This window comes from Poecilia latipinna, unplaced genomic scaffold (genome assembly GCF_001443285.1).
Source record: "Poecilia latipinna isolate Pla-1442-1.1 unplaced genomic scaffold, P_latipinna-1.0 Scaffold237, whole genome shotgun sequence".
Taxonomy (NCBI): Eukaryota; Metazoa; Chordata; class Actinopteri; order Cyprinodontiformes; family Poeciliidae; genus Poecilia; species Poecilia latipinna.
This window is the reverse complement of record NW_015112853.1, coordinates 955086-973252: the sequence shown is the minus strand read 5'-3', so window position 1 is coordinate 973252 and position 18167 is coordinate 955086. Positions and strand designations below refer to the sequence as shown.

At 39.6% G+C, this 18167-nt stretch overlaps 1 protein-coding gene across 5 annotated transcripts in view; it reads right to left on the bottom strand.

Moving 5' to 3' along the window:
• Nucleotides 1-18167, bottom strand: part of pds5a (PDS5 cohesin associated factor A) — a 22433-nt gene extending 4266 nt beyond the window's left edge. For 3 of the 5 annotated variants that reach the window (XM_015032348.1, XM_015032350.1, XM_015032349.1), the window contains exons 1-25: nt 18014-18167; nt 17046-17198; nt 10784-10987; nt 10407-10493; nt 10168-10265; nt 9443-9569; nt 8954-9034; nt 8667-8807; nt 7717-7832; nt 7377-7471; nt 7116-7261; nt 6670-6821; nt 5717-5830; nt 5460-5541; nt 5320-5368; nt 4625-4764; nt 4277-4392; nt 3662-3767; nt 3397-3557; nt 1830-1953; nt 1559-1717; nt 996-1064; nt 567-703; nt 341-464; nt 21-225 (exon numbers count right to left, since the gene is read on the bottom strand). In XM_015032348.1, coding sequence (XP_014887834.1) covers nt 21-225; nt 341-464; nt 567-703; nt 996-1064; nt 1559-1717; nt 1830-1953; nt 3397-3557; nt 3662-3767; nt 4277-4392; nt 4625-4764; nt 5320-5368; nt 5460-5541; nt 5717-5830; nt 6670-6821; nt 7116-7261; nt 7377-7471; nt 7717-7832; nt 8667-8807; nt 8954-9034; nt 9443-9569; nt 10168-10265; nt 10407-10493; nt 10784-10987; nt 17046-17198; nt 18014-18046 — 3019 coding nt within the window. In that variant the 5' untranslated portion in view covers nt 18047-18167. Of the gene's footprint in view, nt 1-20; nt 226-340; nt 465-566; nt 704-995; nt 1065-1558; nt 1718-1829; nt 1954-3396; nt 3558-3661; nt 3768-4276; nt 4393-4624; nt 4765-5319; nt 5369-5459; nt 5542-5716; nt 5831-6669; nt 6822-7115; nt 7262-7376; nt 7472-7716; nt 7833-8666; nt 8808-8953; nt 9035-9442; nt 9570-10167; nt 10266-10406; nt 10494-10783; nt 10988-17045; nt 17199-17820; nt 17924-18013 lie in introns of those variants that run through there. The other 2 variants (XM_015032351.1, XM_015032352.1) reach the window with 2 other exon arrangements.

Sequence of the window (18167 nt, the reverse complement as noted above, 5' to 3'; positions counted from 1 at the left end):
GTTTCCGCGTGAACACTCACCCTGAGCGAGGGGGTTCTGTTTGATGTATTCCCTGCGGACGGAGATGTTTTTGAGCAGGCACTGTCGGGCGTGGGCGCGGCGCTCCTTCACCGGGTCCTTGGCACACAGAGCAAAAACGGCCAGATACTCCAAGGGCAGCAGCAGTTTGACGAGAGCTAAGTGCAACTTCTGAGCAAAGATCTGACGGACCTGGTAGCACTCGTCCTGGCGGAACAAACCAGATGAACACCAGGTGTGAACTTGGCAACTTAAAAGTTTTTTTTTCTCTTAAATTGGATAATAATTGAACTAAATAAAAGTCATGCAGGTGAAAACTGACATTGATGACAAGGCCACAGAGCTGAAACTGCTCAGGTGTGATGATTTCGTGGTAACACGGCTCTTGAGCCAACTTCATGATGGCCGAGCCGGCGGCCAGCCTCAGGCGGGACATGTCCGATTTACTGCAACACAGGAAGGAATGAGGGGATAAACAATCTCTCTCTCACACACACGCACACACACACACGAGTAAAGCGAATCTGTAACAGATAATTCAGGGGTACCTGATCTTCTTCTGCTCCGTGAGGTCGCCCTCGCTAACCAACATGGCCGACAGCAGGCGGAGGGTGGAGTTGGCCGATTTGGATTGGTTGTTCTTCATTCCCAGTAACCAGCGTACCAGGAGCTTGATGGCCTGAACCTTCAGGAACAGGAAGAACATCGTTTGTCAGTTCAGGCCACCAACATGCTCCAGAAAAAAAACTAAAACTATAACTTCAAAACCACTGAAATGCTCTTTCACACCATTTCTACGGTTTCAAAACGTTTTAATGACCTGAAACAAAATCTGTTTCTTCAGCTGTGTGAAGTAAAGAGTAACACAACAAACTAAAACCTGTTTAGCACAAAGATAACAGTAAATGAATTTTGTACTTTGGTGGTCTTGGAGTAATTAATATCAAGAACAGAACATGCATGTTTGCTCCTCTTACCTTTGCTAAGACTTCAGGTGAGACTTCCTCATCTGCGGACCACAGCTTCCCGTTCTTGTTCCCTACCGACTGAGCACACAAAGATGGTCACAAAAATCTGATTTAATGTTTTCTTGGTTCAAACCGTGGCTCTTAGGAGTTTGCACAACTCTGCTAAAACGCTGAGTTTTGTTTTGTTTTTTTGTGGTGGAAAGAATTTGAGTAATCATCAATTAGACTAAAAGTAATTTCAGATGTTTTTACACACAAAGTGATACGTGCTGGAAATTTAACTGAAAAGCACATAAGAGGTTAATCAAAAATAAAGGTATCAGTCAGAAACTAATTTTAACATATTGGTTAAAAGCTAGTCAAGTTTAACATGTATGTTTGTTTTCAGTTGAATTGTACAGAGTAAACATAAACTTTTGAGATCCACTACAGTTCAACAACCGCTTCAGGTTCTTGTGTTTACATTTCTTCCTTACTGTGGATAAACACACACAGTACATACAGCAGCAGTTCTCAAACACAGTCCATGTGTAATTCCTGGATGCTAAAGTTCAAATGTCAGCTCCACAAACCCTGTCGTTCATCAGCAAATCCTTGACGATGAAGTTGGCCACGATGGATTTCATTGGCGAGGCGAACTGATCTGGAGCCAGCATGGATATATGACCCAGAGACACAAGCGGAGTGATGAGCTGCTCGGGAACGTCTGCGTTGAGACTGCGAGACAAAGGCTGTGGGGTCAAAGAGGAAACTGTTAGTCAAGGAGTACAGGTTCAAGTAGAGAGGGCAGGAGTAAATAATACACTGGAGATGGTAATTCATCATCAAGAAGTGTTAGCCTGCCTCAAAAATCTGGGCCAGTTGCACTTCCTTGTTGTTGAAGATGGCATGAATGCAGTGGACGGCCTGCTTGGCCTGGTGAGGCGTGCCCCGCTTGGCTTTCTGATGCAGGATGGGAATCAGAGTTCTGAAGGAAACATTACAAAAAAAATACATTATAAGTGGCAAAAGCATTGACAAAAAAAATACTCAGCCCTTTATAAGAAACACAAAAACCTTCCTTCTGCCTGCTGTGTTTGCTATGCAAAGATTTCAGACTCGACTTCCAAGACCAGGATATTTCTACAGTGGGTAAGCTTAAACGGTGGGAGAAAGGAAAGACACGGAAGGAGGAGAGAAACAAAGAAAAAGCAAGAAGGGCAAGGAAAAAAACATGAAAGATAAACAAGAAAAAGTGTGAGAAAGAGAAAAAGAATGTGAAAGAAAACGTGAAAAAAAATAATTGAGAAAAAAGAAGGAGAAAAATTCAGAAGGACGGGAAGATAGGATATAAGACGAGGATAGAAAATGAGGACAGAAGGAAGGAGAGACAGCATGTATAGCAAAGTAAAGAATGAAGCTGGAGGAAAGGATTGAAAAAAGAAGGGTAGGACACAAAGGAAAATGAATAAAGGTCCAACACAAGTATCGGAGGGAAGAAAAAACAGAAAAGAAGATGAAAAGAAGAGAAGGACGAACAGAAGACAGACAGTAAGCGGTAGGAACCCCACCATTCAGAGCATGTACAAATCTAGATTCTTCTGAAATGGCCTTAAGGTGAAATAAGGACTGAACAACGTTTTCAAAAGTGAATATATTTCTACCAACTTGAAATTTACACCAGTTGTCGATAGCAACCGACGTCAAACAAATCAGCCCTTATATATTAGTTCTGTGTAATGAAGTGGGCGTATTGAACACATGACCAAAACGAATTCCTGCTGCGTTTATGCAAATCAATACCAGCCGGTTTAACAAGGTGGCCTGTGAAAGGCTTCAAACCAGCAGCACTCTGACCAGGTTAAGCTGCTTTGACACCTTGGTTGGGATGTCTCAACATAATTACAGCAGCAGAAGTCATTTAGCAGAAGGAAGGAAGGAAGGAAGAATGGAAAAATGCACCTTGATGTTCCTGATAAGAATCTGAAAATGAAACAAGCGGGGATTTCCAAGCAAGAAAATCGTCCCGAAGACGCAACCATGAAACTCTGACTTTGATTCAAGAGAAAGAAAGTAAAACTGGTAGACTGACCCAGTCAGTCACCTGACGCGTTCAAACTGGACGTTTATGGAAAACCCTGATCAGATCAGAGAGCACAGAAAAGTTCCCCAGGAAAAACAAAACATAAAAAAAAAAAAAACAACATACGCAATGAATTTATATAATTGTGTTTAAAAGCCACTCCGGGTGTCATTTCGTTTTATTTACCGACTTAAACGGAACAGCTTTACTTTCTGTTCATTACCAACATGTGGGGTGAATTTCATGTCGGCAAATATTAGAAATATATTCACAAAGAAAAACGTTGACGTGTTCGGTACTTCTTTCACCAGAAGTACTGACAGTCTGTGCCTCTTGCACATCTCTTACGATCTTATCTGCTGCAACTCCGTCTCGATCTTCTGGCCAGTGTTACGGAAGATCTGAATGGCAGCCTCTGCCACTTTGTCGTCCTCCATCTTTAAACACTGGAGCAGAGACTCGTAGGTCTCGGCCGAATGGAATGCTGTGGGGTGTGTGAATGACAGGACCTACGAGGATAAAAAACATTTGGACATTTTTTGATTAATAACACTTTGCTTTAGGTTATTTTTGCAGTTAGGAAAACTTTTAAATTTAATTTGAATATTTATACTTTTAGCAGCTCAAGACCAGAGCGGATCGCTGTATCAGGGGTGACACCTTCCTCCTCATCATCAGCTGTCCCCTCGATGGACTTATTTAGCAGCTTTACCAAAGCACTGTAGGAAAATTAACAAAATAAAACTGTTAAATTATGTTAACATGTCTCATAATTTTATGGGGATCAAGTTAAGACTAAAACAGCATCGTTTGTTTAATCAGTGTGTGGTCTGTCATAGTATTTTTCCATAATATAAATGGGGGAGAAAAAAGACAGAGTGGAACCTGCAGTTTTCCATCACCGCCACTAGGTGGCTCAGTAAATGAGACGGATCTGTTAATGGACCAGCGTTACACAATACCAAAATACAGACAACATTATGAAGCACTTGGTTACTAGGTAAACAGACGCCATCTATTTTAGTTCTCTCTAAAAAAAATTAACACATTTTTAACGTTTTCAGGCACAATTTACCAACTCGTTTCAATTACGCAACATCTTCAATTAGAAACTACTTATAATCACCCGTTTTATTGACGTTTGAAGGCTCAAATTCATTATACGTGTCAATAATAATAATAAATAAAATAAATAAAAAATATTCTCATTCTCAGGAATGTTTCTGACCTGATGGCTTCAGAGTCGATGTGAACCGGGGCGATCCGCTCCAGCAGGAACTTGACCATCTCTAGGAACGGATTGCTCGGCTGTTTGGGGAACGTCAGCTTCCGAGTGATCTCCCTCTGCGCAAAGCATCTCGTGTGTGAGCTTCAAACTATCGTTTTCAGATGTTAGTTTGTTAAAAAGTTCGTCGCTGATGAAACAAGTCAGGCTTTTGGTTACTAAGTTGGACCCCAAACACAAATTCGTAGCCCTAACACTCGATTTGCATCACACCTGTTGACGTAAACGACTACGAGTCGTGTTAAAAATGTCATTTGTGTTTCGGGTTAAGTGTGCCTCGTGCTGCCTCACCACACAGATCTCCGCCTGCTTGCAGGAGCATGTTGGACTGATGAGCATCTCCAGCTGGATTCTGAGCTTCTCATCCTCACTCAGAACCTGGTTAAATTTCTTCATGAAGTCCTGGGCCTTCCCAGCATCCGGCAGGTTCTCTGCAAACAGCAGCATCACATTAAAATTACGGTTACAAAAGGTCATGACCTGAAGAAAGAAGAAGAGAACGCCTACGAAAAATGAGTGGGGACTGATTTTATATATAGTGTTTTGAATTGAAAGAAAAACCTTTTGACTGAGGTCACAAGGAGTACTTTTTGAAAACCACTGGTCAAAATGGTTGAATTATGTTCAAAATGTCAGACCTGGCTTTATTTATTTTTTTTTAAATTTATTTTCCTTTTCTAATAACTTTGGTGTGGATTATGCCTTATTTAGAGTGATGGTGAGCAATAACTGTGACATAATAACATCCAGTGCTTTGCAAAAGCATTCCTAACCTAGAAACGGGCTGAAAACAAAGAAGCACCCAACTTTTCAGAAACTGTATTTGTAAAAGTTCAGAAAACCCTAAATGCTATTACTACACTTCACATTGTGCATTACTGTATATTGGTCAATTGTATAAAATACACTGAAGTGTGTGGTTGTAATGTCAAAGGGAGGTTTTGTAAGGCACGGTGTGCATTTGGGTACGTTTATTTCCAACTTACTTGCGATACTCATGAGCTTCCCGAGCATCGCGGTGTTATTGGCCTCCGACTAGCGAGAGGGCAGAAGAAAACATTATCCCGCTTAATAATATACATCCTGAAAAACAAAAACTGAGAGAAAAAAGGAAGCATCTACCCACCACTGGCAGCTTGTGAAGGTCGAGCAACTCTTTGACGAGACTTCTGAGCATATTCTGACACTTCCACATTTCGTTTAGAGCCCTGGAAGAAAAGGCCAGTGAGAAAGAAACAATCAGTAGAAAGTTCTCATCATAAGCACTGTGAGATGTTTTCCAGACAGTTTACTTGTAATTTTATATCAATACTTTGCACGTACGAATGCGTCAATGTTTGTGTAGTTTCAAATGGAAGGAGAAAATGCAGCGTATTCACTCACTTGACAGCGTTAGTGTCCAGACAGGAATAAAGGTAGTAGAGGCATTTCATCTTCTCCTCTGTGTCAAGGCTGTGAGGCACCATGTACTGGGCAAAAATCTTCTCCACTAACAACCTGGGAGAGGAAAGTTTCAATTCATTCTTTAAACACTGAAAATAAAAAACAGGAAATAATTTGGGAGAAGGGATTTAATCTCTAAATGTGCGAGACCGACGCATTAAAACCTCTGAGTCGCAGTGATATTTTATTGCTGTAGCATTTTGTCACAGAGACAAATCTTCTATCTATAGGGGGGAATCCCACTTTAACGAATCGCCTGGTTTACTTCGTACAGCCAATGGGACATTACTGTACCATTTCACAAGGCTGAAACACGGATACAAAACGATCTTCGACCGCCGACCGATATCTCTAGTTCTGTCTTCTCTTCAGCTCAAACAGGTTTTTCCATAAAATTTAACTTTGGGGAGCGAGATGGCCAAAGAACCGCTGACGTAGCTGATGAACCGTCTCTGTGCTGCCGTACATTTTTGGCATCTAGTTGTTATTGAGATCCACACAAAGACTTATTTAAATGTTATGTTCTCTAGTCTTTCCCATTGCAAACAGGAACTAAGAGTAATGGGCTTCATTGTCATGCATTTGAAATATTTACATTTAAATTTATACATGCATTTAAATTAAATTAATTAAGCCATGATACTGTAAAATAAGAGGAACTTGTTTTAAAGCTTTTAACAGGGAGGGGCTAGAGCTGTAGAGATGTCAGGTTACTGATATTTTAGTAAATTATCAAATTACAACAATGTTTGTGATTTACAAATGTGTCTTTTTTTTATAGATATTAGAGACATATTAACACGTGTATGTGCCAAACCGGTTCTAAATACATTAATCCTAGTCCATTTGTTCAGTATTAAATCATTTCATGTACACTGTGTGTTTGTTCTCACTTGTCATCGATGCTGTTCTGATAGTAGATGTGCAACAGTTTGTCTTTGATCCAGCTGATCTTCTGGGCCGACTCCTTTCCAGCCTCGTGATGCAGACAGTATTTCTTATAAAGCTGAGCCAGGCCCATCATGGCCTCTTTACGCACACGCCACTGCAGGAGGAGGGAAACGTTAACATACCGACGAAGGGAAACGATCAAACCAGGATATGAAAATCACAGGGAGGGAGACAACCTTGCGTTTGTAATCAATGAAATATTAACACATTGCACATCAACGCGGATACGTTGTGTTTTCAGAATGCGAATGATTCGTACAGATCTCCAGGATAAACTGCGGCATTTTATGTAGATTATTATTGTTGATCTAAACGAATGAATCCCAAAAGAGTCGCAGCTGTGTTGCTACTACAATGAGTGAACCATTAAGTGGTTTAAATGTCCTACCCTCTTGTCCAGCGTCCTTTCCCGCACAAAGCCCAACAGCTGGTCATTGACCAAGTTCAGGTCTTTCTTTCCAGCATTGATGATGGTGACGATGACATCGTGTCTGATGGCTTCCTCTGGGTCGTGAGAACGCACTTTCAAATACTCTGGACAAAAAATAAATAAATGAGTGAGAAAGGTCATTACTTTCAGCTGAACCAGCCAGCAGGAAGACGGCGGCGCCGTTAACAACAGCGCGGACGAATCAGAAGTAACGCCCACCTGTGAGGTCTTTGGCCAGGTCAGGGTGGTTCATAAGGCAGTGGCTTGCGAATTTTACACACTCTAATCTGACCGGTACGTGGATGTCGTTGAACCTACAGGAGAAATTAAATCTCATATAATTCAACTAACTAAAGAAGATTTAGTTAAAAGAAAAATTACTTATTTATTCTGTTGGGAAGGAAGATAACAGGAAGTTGTCCCATGCCAGATAAGTTCCTCAATTCCTCTATAAACTCTCTTACAAGGGACAAAAGGACTGCGTGTGATATGAACTATCACACGCTAACTTCATATACATACATCTCTTTAACAAATGGTCAATGCCGAGTTTACTCACCGTCCTAAGAAGCACTGCCAAAGCGGTCTGTTCTGTGATGCTAGCTCTGAGTCTTTGGCCCCAAATAACTTCGCTAGCAAACGAACGACAGCCAGACGCTCCTCTCCGTCGTTGCTCTGTAACAAAAATCACACACAGTCCTTTAATGGGACTTCAATATTTTTTTAATCATATTTTTAAAACTTGATTTCGGTTCCCCGCTGCAAACGGCATGAAAAGCTATTGCTAAGTAATACATTTACTATATATTGTGCAGTTCTACTAAGTAGGTCAGATGAGATCAAAATTGTCTGAACAATCATACGGATAAAACCCTGAAAAACGAATCTCTATATAGTGAAGTATGGTGATGGCAGTATCATGCTCGGGGGACAATTTGCACAAAATGATACAGAAAAATGCTGGGTAATGTACTGAATTTTTTTTTTTTTTAATATCTGTAATTTTTTTATGCTTTTCTAATGAGGAACAAACTTCCAGAAAAATTGCATATCTGCTGAAAAGCTGAGTTCTTTTAAATCCCGGCTAAAACTCTTATTTTGGTTTGCCTTTGATTAATAACAATTAATAGCAATAATAACATTAATAAATCAATTGAAATTGATTTCATTACTTCTCTTTATTTTGCCATCAAGTTAATTATTTATTATGTTTTTATCACTTTTAATTGAGTTGTTGATTAAATATGCCACACAAATAACCTTGACCAGTATTTACTCTGGAACAATAAAATAAGAACAGAGTGTTTCACCACCACAGATGGATTAAAAAAAAAAAAAAAAAAAAAAAAAACTTTTTACGAAGGAAATAAGTTCTGGATCAAATAGTAATAATATAAAATACAGTTACTCAAAAATCAATATTACTCAAAGAAACTAAAATAAAATCAGAAGGGAAAATGATGTTGGTTGGAGCTGAGGGATTGTTGTTGTTTTTTGGACGGTGTTCACCTTTAGCTTGAACTCCAGCTGAGGCATGACGGAGGTCAGCAGCATGGGGTCGATGGCAAACAGCTCCTGGATGAGGTCGAAGACGTGCTCTGATAGGTCACTGACCGAGGACTTTCCCATCACTAAAACCTGATTGAAGAACTGTGGGAGAACATAAAAGCACAGAGCGAGAGAACCCGATGAATACCTTGATAACGTACTCTTCAACGTCATTTGAAAAAGAGGATTACAGAAGAAAACCAAAGGAAAAAAAAAACAAAACAAAAAAAAAACAAGCAGCGTCTCACGTTTGCGATGCACGTCTCAATAGTTTGGACCGTTCTCTTCAGGAGTGTCTTGGCGAGGTCGTACGCTTGCTTGTTCAGATTCTGAGTCAGCAGAAAGAGGATAAATAATTGGCATGACTATAGCAAGAAGTGTGTTTGCTTAACTTTGAAACTGGATTTGCTAGCTTTCTGTCTGCATGTCAGCACTGCATTTTGTTTTCATTACAAGATATACAAGAAGAGAAGTTCTGGAGAAAAAGCACAGAGAGCTGGTAAAAACATTTTTCATGGTTAGAACAGAAAACAATTAAAACCATTACAAAAGAAACAAACTAACAATATATCAGTGCCTCTCATTTACCTGTCTAACATAGTTCATGTTCTAGTCAATATCTAGGTTTTTTAATGTTAATTTGAATTCTGACTTACATAAGTAATTCTTTCTAATTTAATGCAGAAAAGTAATCATGCAATATGTCACAGCGTGCAGTGGTGTGACCGCAGACTCGCCTTGTGTGCAGGTATGAGGTTTATCAGGATTGTGTCCAGCAGCTCCTGTGTGACTCCGTCTCCCTCCATGATGATAGAACTCATCAGATCCATCATGTGCATCTGCACCTTCTGGTTGTGGCTGTTGCTGATGAGCAGAGGAAGACACCGGCTCCGACGCGTTAATGCCATTAACATCACAACAAGGCCCACTGCATCACAGCCGTCCAGTTTATCAGTTAATAATGTTATAGTATAAAGAGTAGAACAAACATGATGAGCCAAAATGTTCAAAACAACCTCTTTCATCAAATATAACATTTTTTTTGTGCTGGCAAAGCAGCTGCTTTTGGTCAAATTGGTGCAAACCAGCTGCTGTTACGGCTTTGAAATCATCCAAAGAAAAATGTGCAGTTTTATTAACAAGGGAAACAGGATGTGCAGTTTAATATATATAAAAAAAATACTTCCTAATCTTTAGCTCTTTCAGTTTAAAAAAAAAGTATGCAGTGTGTATTTCTAGTTTGATGATTTTGGGTTACATAAAAACAAACAAACAAAAAAGATTTAACACCATTTTCTACATCGATTGCAGATTCCCGAGGGTAAAAAGTGATTTGTGAAAACATAAAAAGGGGAGATTCTCAGTTTTGTTCAAAAAAAAAAAAAATAAACCTCATCTCACACTGTGGAACCCAGTAATCTACACTGTCTTGTCTTCAAGTTGACAGATTCAACCAACTTACTTTATAACAGAGAAGAGCGTTTTGAAGAGCTGGATGAAAATCTCGTTGCAGTCCTCCAGTTCAAAGCAGATATTGTACGATTTTACCCACGCAAGATTCTGTTGCACAGCACAAACAAATGCATTGATAAATGGTAACTTTCAAAATCCAAATGAAACATATTCACTTCAACACAATCTGTAGCAAAGAAAACACTGGAATGCCGAAACGCATAAGGGCAGCCAAGGTGAGAGATTTACCTCCAGCAGGTAAAAGTATCGGTTGAACTGAGGGCTCTTGGTGTCTTCTAGTCCTTTTAGCTGTCTGGTGATGAACAGAAAAATGTCCTGGAGGCGGGGGGGAAAAAAAAAAAAAGCATTTTTAGCTTCTCATTAAGTCCTGTGGTTTTATAGGGAGCAGGAAGGCTTTACAACGTGGTTAAAAGAAGGTGCACAGATGTGCTGCAGAACAGTAAAACCTGAACTTTCCTTGGGCCATCTGGCAAATGTGCTCAATTATCTAGTAAACAACGCATGCAGGTTTTAATTATACCCCACCACACGTAAACAGCAGTCATTGCAACAAGCAGACTTGGATTGATTTAGACGAATGAAAGATTCTAGAAGCTAATCCGGACCTTCAGCTTGTCGTGGGAGGTGTAAGGAGCTTCAGGAGCGTATATCCTGAAGATGTCAGCCAGACAGCAGGCCACCAGCAGCCGGACGTCTTTATTAGGGTTCCTTAGGAAGAACTCGGAGGCAAGATGGAGCGCCAGACCAAGATACTGCTGCTTCTCCTCTTCAGAGTCTTGATCCATGTCCATGTAGGTCTTTACCACCATCTGTTGAGCACATCGACAAGGGCGGTCACATGAGAGTCCGTCTAGCCACGGCTCTTTAAGAGTATTTATGTAATATTTGATTTGTGCCAAAAACCACCGAAACACAGACGGGGGGAAAATGCCTCTGATGAGCATCTTTTCAACTGTAAAGTAGAAGCTCAATCAGTTACTGGCAAATTATTAATTAAATTTTTTTAAAGGCATTTGTTAGCTGATTTATTGGGTACTTTATATATATATATATATATATATATATATATATATATATATATATATATATATATATATATATATATAACCACAACAAAAACCCAGAGTGACAGGCGAGATATTTCAGATTTACAAGCACTTAGAGAATCCTGTGACCAGCTCATTGTTAGTTAGCAGCTCATTCAGAGCCTCCTGTTGGTGCTTTGATTGAGGTCCATTTTTGCAGTACTGAATGATATTTGATTACATTTGATCTTCGCTGATTCAGAATCAGAAATACTCAAGAGACCAAAGCTGAACAAAATGATTTGACACAAAAAACAGGTATTTTTTATTTTTTTGTCTGGCTGCTGTGGATCATCAACTTCAGTGATGATACGTGAATAATTTTAGTCAACGTTATTCTTATTATTTATTATTATTTCCCTCTTTGGTGCTGCACTGATTAAACAGACATTTAATGTCTGTTTAATCTCATATTTGATTATCTGAATGTTTGGGGTTTTTTCATTAGTGAATATACAAATATATTCATATAGGGTTTAATTTTATTTCTTGTCGTCAGGCTGTAACTGGTACTTCATTCATATAATAAGTTTTTAAGTGCATTGTGGTACATTAAAAAGTGAAAAGCAAAGGAGGAAAAAAAAACAAACACATTGTGTCTGTAAGAAAGAGTTATTTAGCAACTTTTTCAAACTGACCTTTTCATTAAAAATAAAAACAAACACAAAAAACAAAACCCGAGTGATATGACAGAAACAGACAAACGAAGTGTGGGTTTGTCCCACTGCTGCCCACAGAGGTTTCATTCACACCAGTCCACTGAAATACAATCGTTAGAAAGAAATGCTTCGAGCTGCAACTTCCTCTATGTGTGAGCTGAAACATGGCTATGAAGCTCCCGACTGCCTGTTGGTGGGGGATGGGCCAGCAGCTCCAACAGACTGCAGAGCGGCACACTCACTCCTACACACAGTCATTATATCCACACACACACACTCCTGTCCTCGTAAAGGAGTAAAGCTCTCAGAACAGAAACTCTCCTGTGGGCCTTTTGAGCTGGAGAGTTTGTACATCTGGAGTCTACTGCCATGGCTCTGTTCTAGGAGAAAACCAACGTTCCAGTGAGCAGATCAGCTAAACGTTTGTCCATATTCAAACCACAAAGCCACTTCATGCAAGCAGCTCTGATAGCATCTGAGGAACTGCAACGAAACACACTTTCCTGTGCAAAGTATGAGGTTAAAGTGCAACACGGCATCCCTTTTATATCTCAGCAGGTGCCGTTTGGTCCATTTAAACCTTACAAACAAGAATCGATGCAGTTTTTCCATGAAATTACAAGACTTTCATGTTTTCTCTTTAAGTGTCCAGCGCAGAGACTTTCCCCTCCATGTGAGCAGGATCAGACTTTTGTTTTGAGGACTTTTCTGACAACCTCAACAACAGAGGTGTCTGTCAGTCAGCTTATAGAGAAAAAAAAAAGCAATGTGTAAACCCTTAGTGCTCACTGATTACTCATTGTTGTGCAACTAATGACCATTAGGCTACAAGTATGCACACAGTTTTCCTGATAATTTCTTTAAGAGATGCGTTACTTCAAAGAACCTTCCAATCTCTGCGTCTGGTTAATCTTTAACCTGCCAGCATTTCTCTTTAAGAACTACAATAGAAGAAAACACAGCGTTCATAATGGTTCCTTTTGTGCTTGGAGCAGAGTTGGGTGTTTATAACAAGCAGACAAAATGATAATGGAGTTTTTAACCATCTGAAATTTGCAATTAGAGCTAGCAGAATTACTAAAACAGCTTATGTGTATTCCTCTGAAACTGTACCCTCACTAGCCACTTTATTAGGCACACCGAGTGGATTTAGACATCTAGTCATGGTGAACATGACTTGCTAAAGGCCAAACTGAATGAGTTTGAAGGGGGTGTGGTTGCCACAACTGATGCTTAAAACACAACACGTCTAACCTTGAGGTGTTGCATATGTCAGAAAACTGAGCTTAAAACTCAACAGAAGCTCACCAAAATTGGACAGAAATGATTAGTCTTAAAGTCGACTGAACATTCAAATCTTAGGGTCAGGATTTGGTGCAAAACGACACAAAAGCATGGATCCGTTCTGCACCGTGCCAGTTGTTCAGCTACAACCGGCGTGAGGATTTTCATCTCTTCCGACAGCTGCTTCCAACAGGACAATGAACCACAGCACAAACCTCAAACTATCTCAAACGTGTTTCTTGAACATGACGATAAGTTCACTAGACTTCATCGACACAGACGTTCACAGTTGCTTGATCTCAATCCAATAGATCTCCCGGAGGTGGAGAGTCTGACTTATACTCTAGATGTGCAGCAAGTCTTTGATCCAAACGTCTCAATTCGGTCCAAAGTTTCTGTGGAATAATTCTGACACTTTCGTGCATCCATTAAGGCTTTTCTGAAGGCAAGGTGCTCCAATCAGGAACTAGAAAGGTGCAAAGTTAAAAAGAAAAACCTCCCAATATTTTCAAATCCACCATGTTTCAACGACAGACCGCTCAGCTTTACTCTGGTCAGCTTTCTTGTTATGTCACACTGAATTAGTCTCAGCAGTTGGAGCTCTAGGCTGAGAACGTTGCAAAACCCAAGTAGAGGGTGACTCATTTATTTTGGTGGAAAATTTCTGGAAAGATTATTTACACTAAGTTGAACTTTGTCAATTATGACATCAGTAATTTATTTAACAGAATAACAATTCTCCCAATTTGCTAGACAATCATCCACTTTACCATTTTGAACGATATTAGCTGCTAATGTAGCCAGACCAGTGGTTTGTTTTAATGGTATGCCTGTTACTGAACCACAACTTAACCTTAAGTCCAGAGAGGTTCCCTGCTCTCTGGAGCAGAGGTTGCTGATATGGCACACTATTTTTTTTAACCGTGTATAAATGCAGATATGAACAAATGAGTCTATGTGAAGACAATATGCAGAATTTATAGAGCAACCATCGTCAGCTGGTAATCTTACAGTCCCCAGTAGAACAACTGCATGCTTTAGCAACCAGCTGCAACAACAGCAAGACGTAGTGAACTTGGCGAAAGCAAAAGACTTTCACCCGAAAAATAACAACACAGCTTCCTAAAGAGGAAAAAAACAGAATTACAAAGCCGTATAAAACATAAAAATAAAAGAACCAGATACATGGCAGTTTCAAATCTATATCTTATTTGGATTATGAAAGCCTCAATTGCATCAGCTAGTGAAGAGTTGCACTAGACTTATTCTCCTGTGAGAAACTAAAGCATATTGAAGATCTCAGAGTATGAACCTCCAGCTACTGGCAAACAACATGTACAAAAATATTTGCTTTCAGGCACCTACTCCTATTAAAAAACAAAAAAAAAAAAAAAAAACAGTCTTCTTGTAATTAACTGTGTTTTAGCTCACAAATTGACAAATCAACAACTTAAACACCTAAACGCCCCACAGAACATTTTCTGCTATTCTAAGCAACAGCAACTTAAAAAAAACATTTTAGTTTTCTAAAAGCTTGTATTGAACTCAATCAGGAAAGAAATGCGACAATGCTGTGGAATGTATTTTAGTGTACAGTGGTGATGGATGTTTGCATTGGGCTTCCTACAAACCTTGACCTTGGCTATGAAGCTGTCTCTAGATATGCCAGAAAGAAATTAAACCAACTCTTTCCATTTCAGCTATTTGCACCTTATTGCAAAAGCTGCTGCTTTTGCAATAAAACAACTTGGCTATATAGCAATATAGTTCCTTGACAACTTCAGCAAATCATCGGAACATGTTCTGATATATAACCAACAACCTGACCAAATGTAGAAAGTGGATGTACAGCACTTCTATATTAACAAATGCTGTAACTGCATGTCCCCTAGCAAATTCATAGTTCCCAGGTGAGAGAGAGCAAGACTTGAAGCAGATAACAGGAAGGCTAATCGTACTACAGCAAAGTAGTTCTGTGTTATTATGAGCTTTCCAGCCATAAAATGTAATGTCAGGTAAATAATTAAAATAAACAAGGAGCTTTTTGCTAAATAATTTACAGGCACAATGTTTATCTATACACTAAGCAGGACGGTTGGAACGACAATAATTGTTGGCTAACATATTCCAAGTGTAATCAACTTGCATTTTTCATGCTAACATCATTTGCCTACTTCAGAACAGCATTTATTTTCTAAAGGAAAAGTTAGAAATAAAAAAATACAGTAAAATACTGATGTATATATTTTTAGTGGAAAACTAATATCTCCTGATGAGTGACTAAAGTATCCGCATGTAAATAATTTCTTCCAATACAGAACATTTCCTGCTTGGCCAGGTTAAAAATGTGATTTATAATGTGAACTAATGTAGGATTAGCTTAATCAATGATCTTCATTCATGTATCCTGAATGAGTCAAACTTCTCCTGTTTTAGGTCAGTTAAATTATCCAAATTATTTTTATTAGCTAAATTCCACAACAATGAGAGAAATAATACCCGTTTTACATATTCATGTCTTCAAAATCAGACATTGACTTCCTCAGTATTTGATGCTACTGCCCTCGTGCAGCATGACTTTGGTCAAATGTTTTGGGTTTTCTTCCACAGCCTTCTCACAATAGTTTGCTGGAGTTCATGTCCGTTCCTCCTGACAGAACGGCTGCAACTGAATCAGGTTTGGAGGCCACTTCCACACACCTCTTCTGATCCACCCACAACTTCTCTGTCAGACTGAGATCAGGGCTATGCGATGGCCACGCCAAAACATTGACTTTATTGTCCTGAAGCCCCTCAACATGATGCTGTCACACCCAAATGTTACAGTTGGGATGATGTTCCCAAGAGAAAGCCTTTTTCATCCAAATGTAACGACTGTCATTATGACCAAACTATCATTTTATCAGACATGTTTCTAGTTCCTCCGCATGTTTTTTTCTTTTGGAGTAATGGCTTCCTCCTCACTGACTGAACTTCCAGGTCATGTTGAGACAGAACACATTCCACTGCGGATGACAACACTGTACTATCAGCTTCAGCAGCATCTTCAGAATGGCTTCATGCTCTGGGGTCAATCTGCACAATTTGGACCAAAATACGTTCATCACTGGGACACAAGAGTGGTATGAGGGTTGGACATTCCCATCATGTCTGTACTTGTGTGTAATTGTTGTTTGAACAGATGAACCTGGCACCTTCAAGCTGTGGTAAATTCTTCCAAAAGATGAAACAGACTTGTGCAGCCAAATAACTATATCTTGTTTGATTTGTTTAGGCCTTCCCATCATGTCAAACAAGAAAGCAGTTTGTTCAAGGTGTGGGCTTAAAATACATACTCCAACAAACTCAAAGTGTCTATTAACCTACTATGACATCATGATGTGGGTTTTCCCTTATTCTTTTATAGCTAGTAATCATTCTGTATGTAAACTTCTGATTTAAAAGAAATTTGAAGAACGAGAAGTTTGGCCTGATTTAACTTCAGACTGTGAGGGGGGAAAAAGTGTTTTGTTGTTCTGTGTATGTAAATTTCTGGTTTCAACTGTATTAAAATACCAATGGTAAAATAAAGAACTGGAAGTTCCTCCTCATGATGCAAAACATCACAACTTTGTATCAGGTCAAGTATTATTGACTAGCATACAACTTGCTTATTGATCAGTCTGCATACTCATCACCAGCAAAAACAAACAACTGAAAATCTCAAAAGAAGAGTGAGTAACAGACTAACAACTAAGGTTTACAAAGTCAGGGAAGTATTTGGTACTGTGCCAGAGGCTGGGTGCTTTTGACTGGAGTTTGAAGTAGTTTTTAAACAGTATGAAACCCTGTCAACATACCTTCAACCGTTTGACCACCTCATCGTTGCTTATTTTGTCCGTAATCTCCTTCACTCCAGGAGGATAGACGATCTTTCCGTCCCCCGCAGGCTTCTGCTGTTGCGGGAACTCCATGCTTGTTGATGTACGGTCCACACGGTCTTCTACTGGCCTCTATGGGTCAGAAAACTTAAGTTCAGCACAACCATGCTAGTGCACCCAACAAAACCTCGCTTTTCGCATAATTCCCCTGCGATAATCACCACTTTTCCTCGCTACACCGGATACATCCACACTTGTATACCACAGAGCTTTTCAATCTAGCACATTTATTTGATTAAAAGCTATCACTGAACCGGCATTGGGCATATTATTAGCTTGAATGCTAAGATACCACAGCTAAACATCAGCTGAATATTTTACCTTAATGTTTTATACAGCACCACAGAGACATAGGAACTAGTTTGACTGCTATTTCAAGAACATTGTATGTATCTGAAGAGCCAATGTGCAAAAGTCGTTTACGAAAAGGACAGTCGGTATATAGCCAGTGCCATACAACAGTAGTTAGCATTTTGCGGGAAGGAAGTGATGTTAGCCGCGCTAACTGGTTAGCCTACTCTACTAGCCTAGGCCTCAAACTATCCAGGTACCCATCACATCTACGTCCACAGACAATCACAGAGGAAGTCAAGTATCCTTTTATCTTTCTTCAAAATACCAACATTCGTGATTGGTTCTGGGATTTACAACTAATCCAACTACTTTCAGAAGTTTAAAAATACAGCAATTTTACTTGTTACAGTCTTTTTCAACTTCCAAGCATCGGTCCTTACAGCCGCTAGTTTACAGACAGGGCTCCTGCTGCTGGTGCTACCGTCGCCCCTGAGCCTCCTCAATCACCAACAACTTGCCCCAACGGATGGATCTGAAAAGCCCAACTATTGCAGAATTAATCTATTTTTAGATAAAAAGCTAAGACCCCAAACCTGGAATACGTCTCTAGCGCCTCTCTTTAGCATTTACCTTCCAATCGGGCCGTTTTAATTCATTAGTCTGACTCAGAGGTTTAGTTTTCGGCACAAAGCTCTCCGTCCGTGTTCAGTCAATCTGCGAAGACTGGGTGCAGAGCGCCCCCGCACG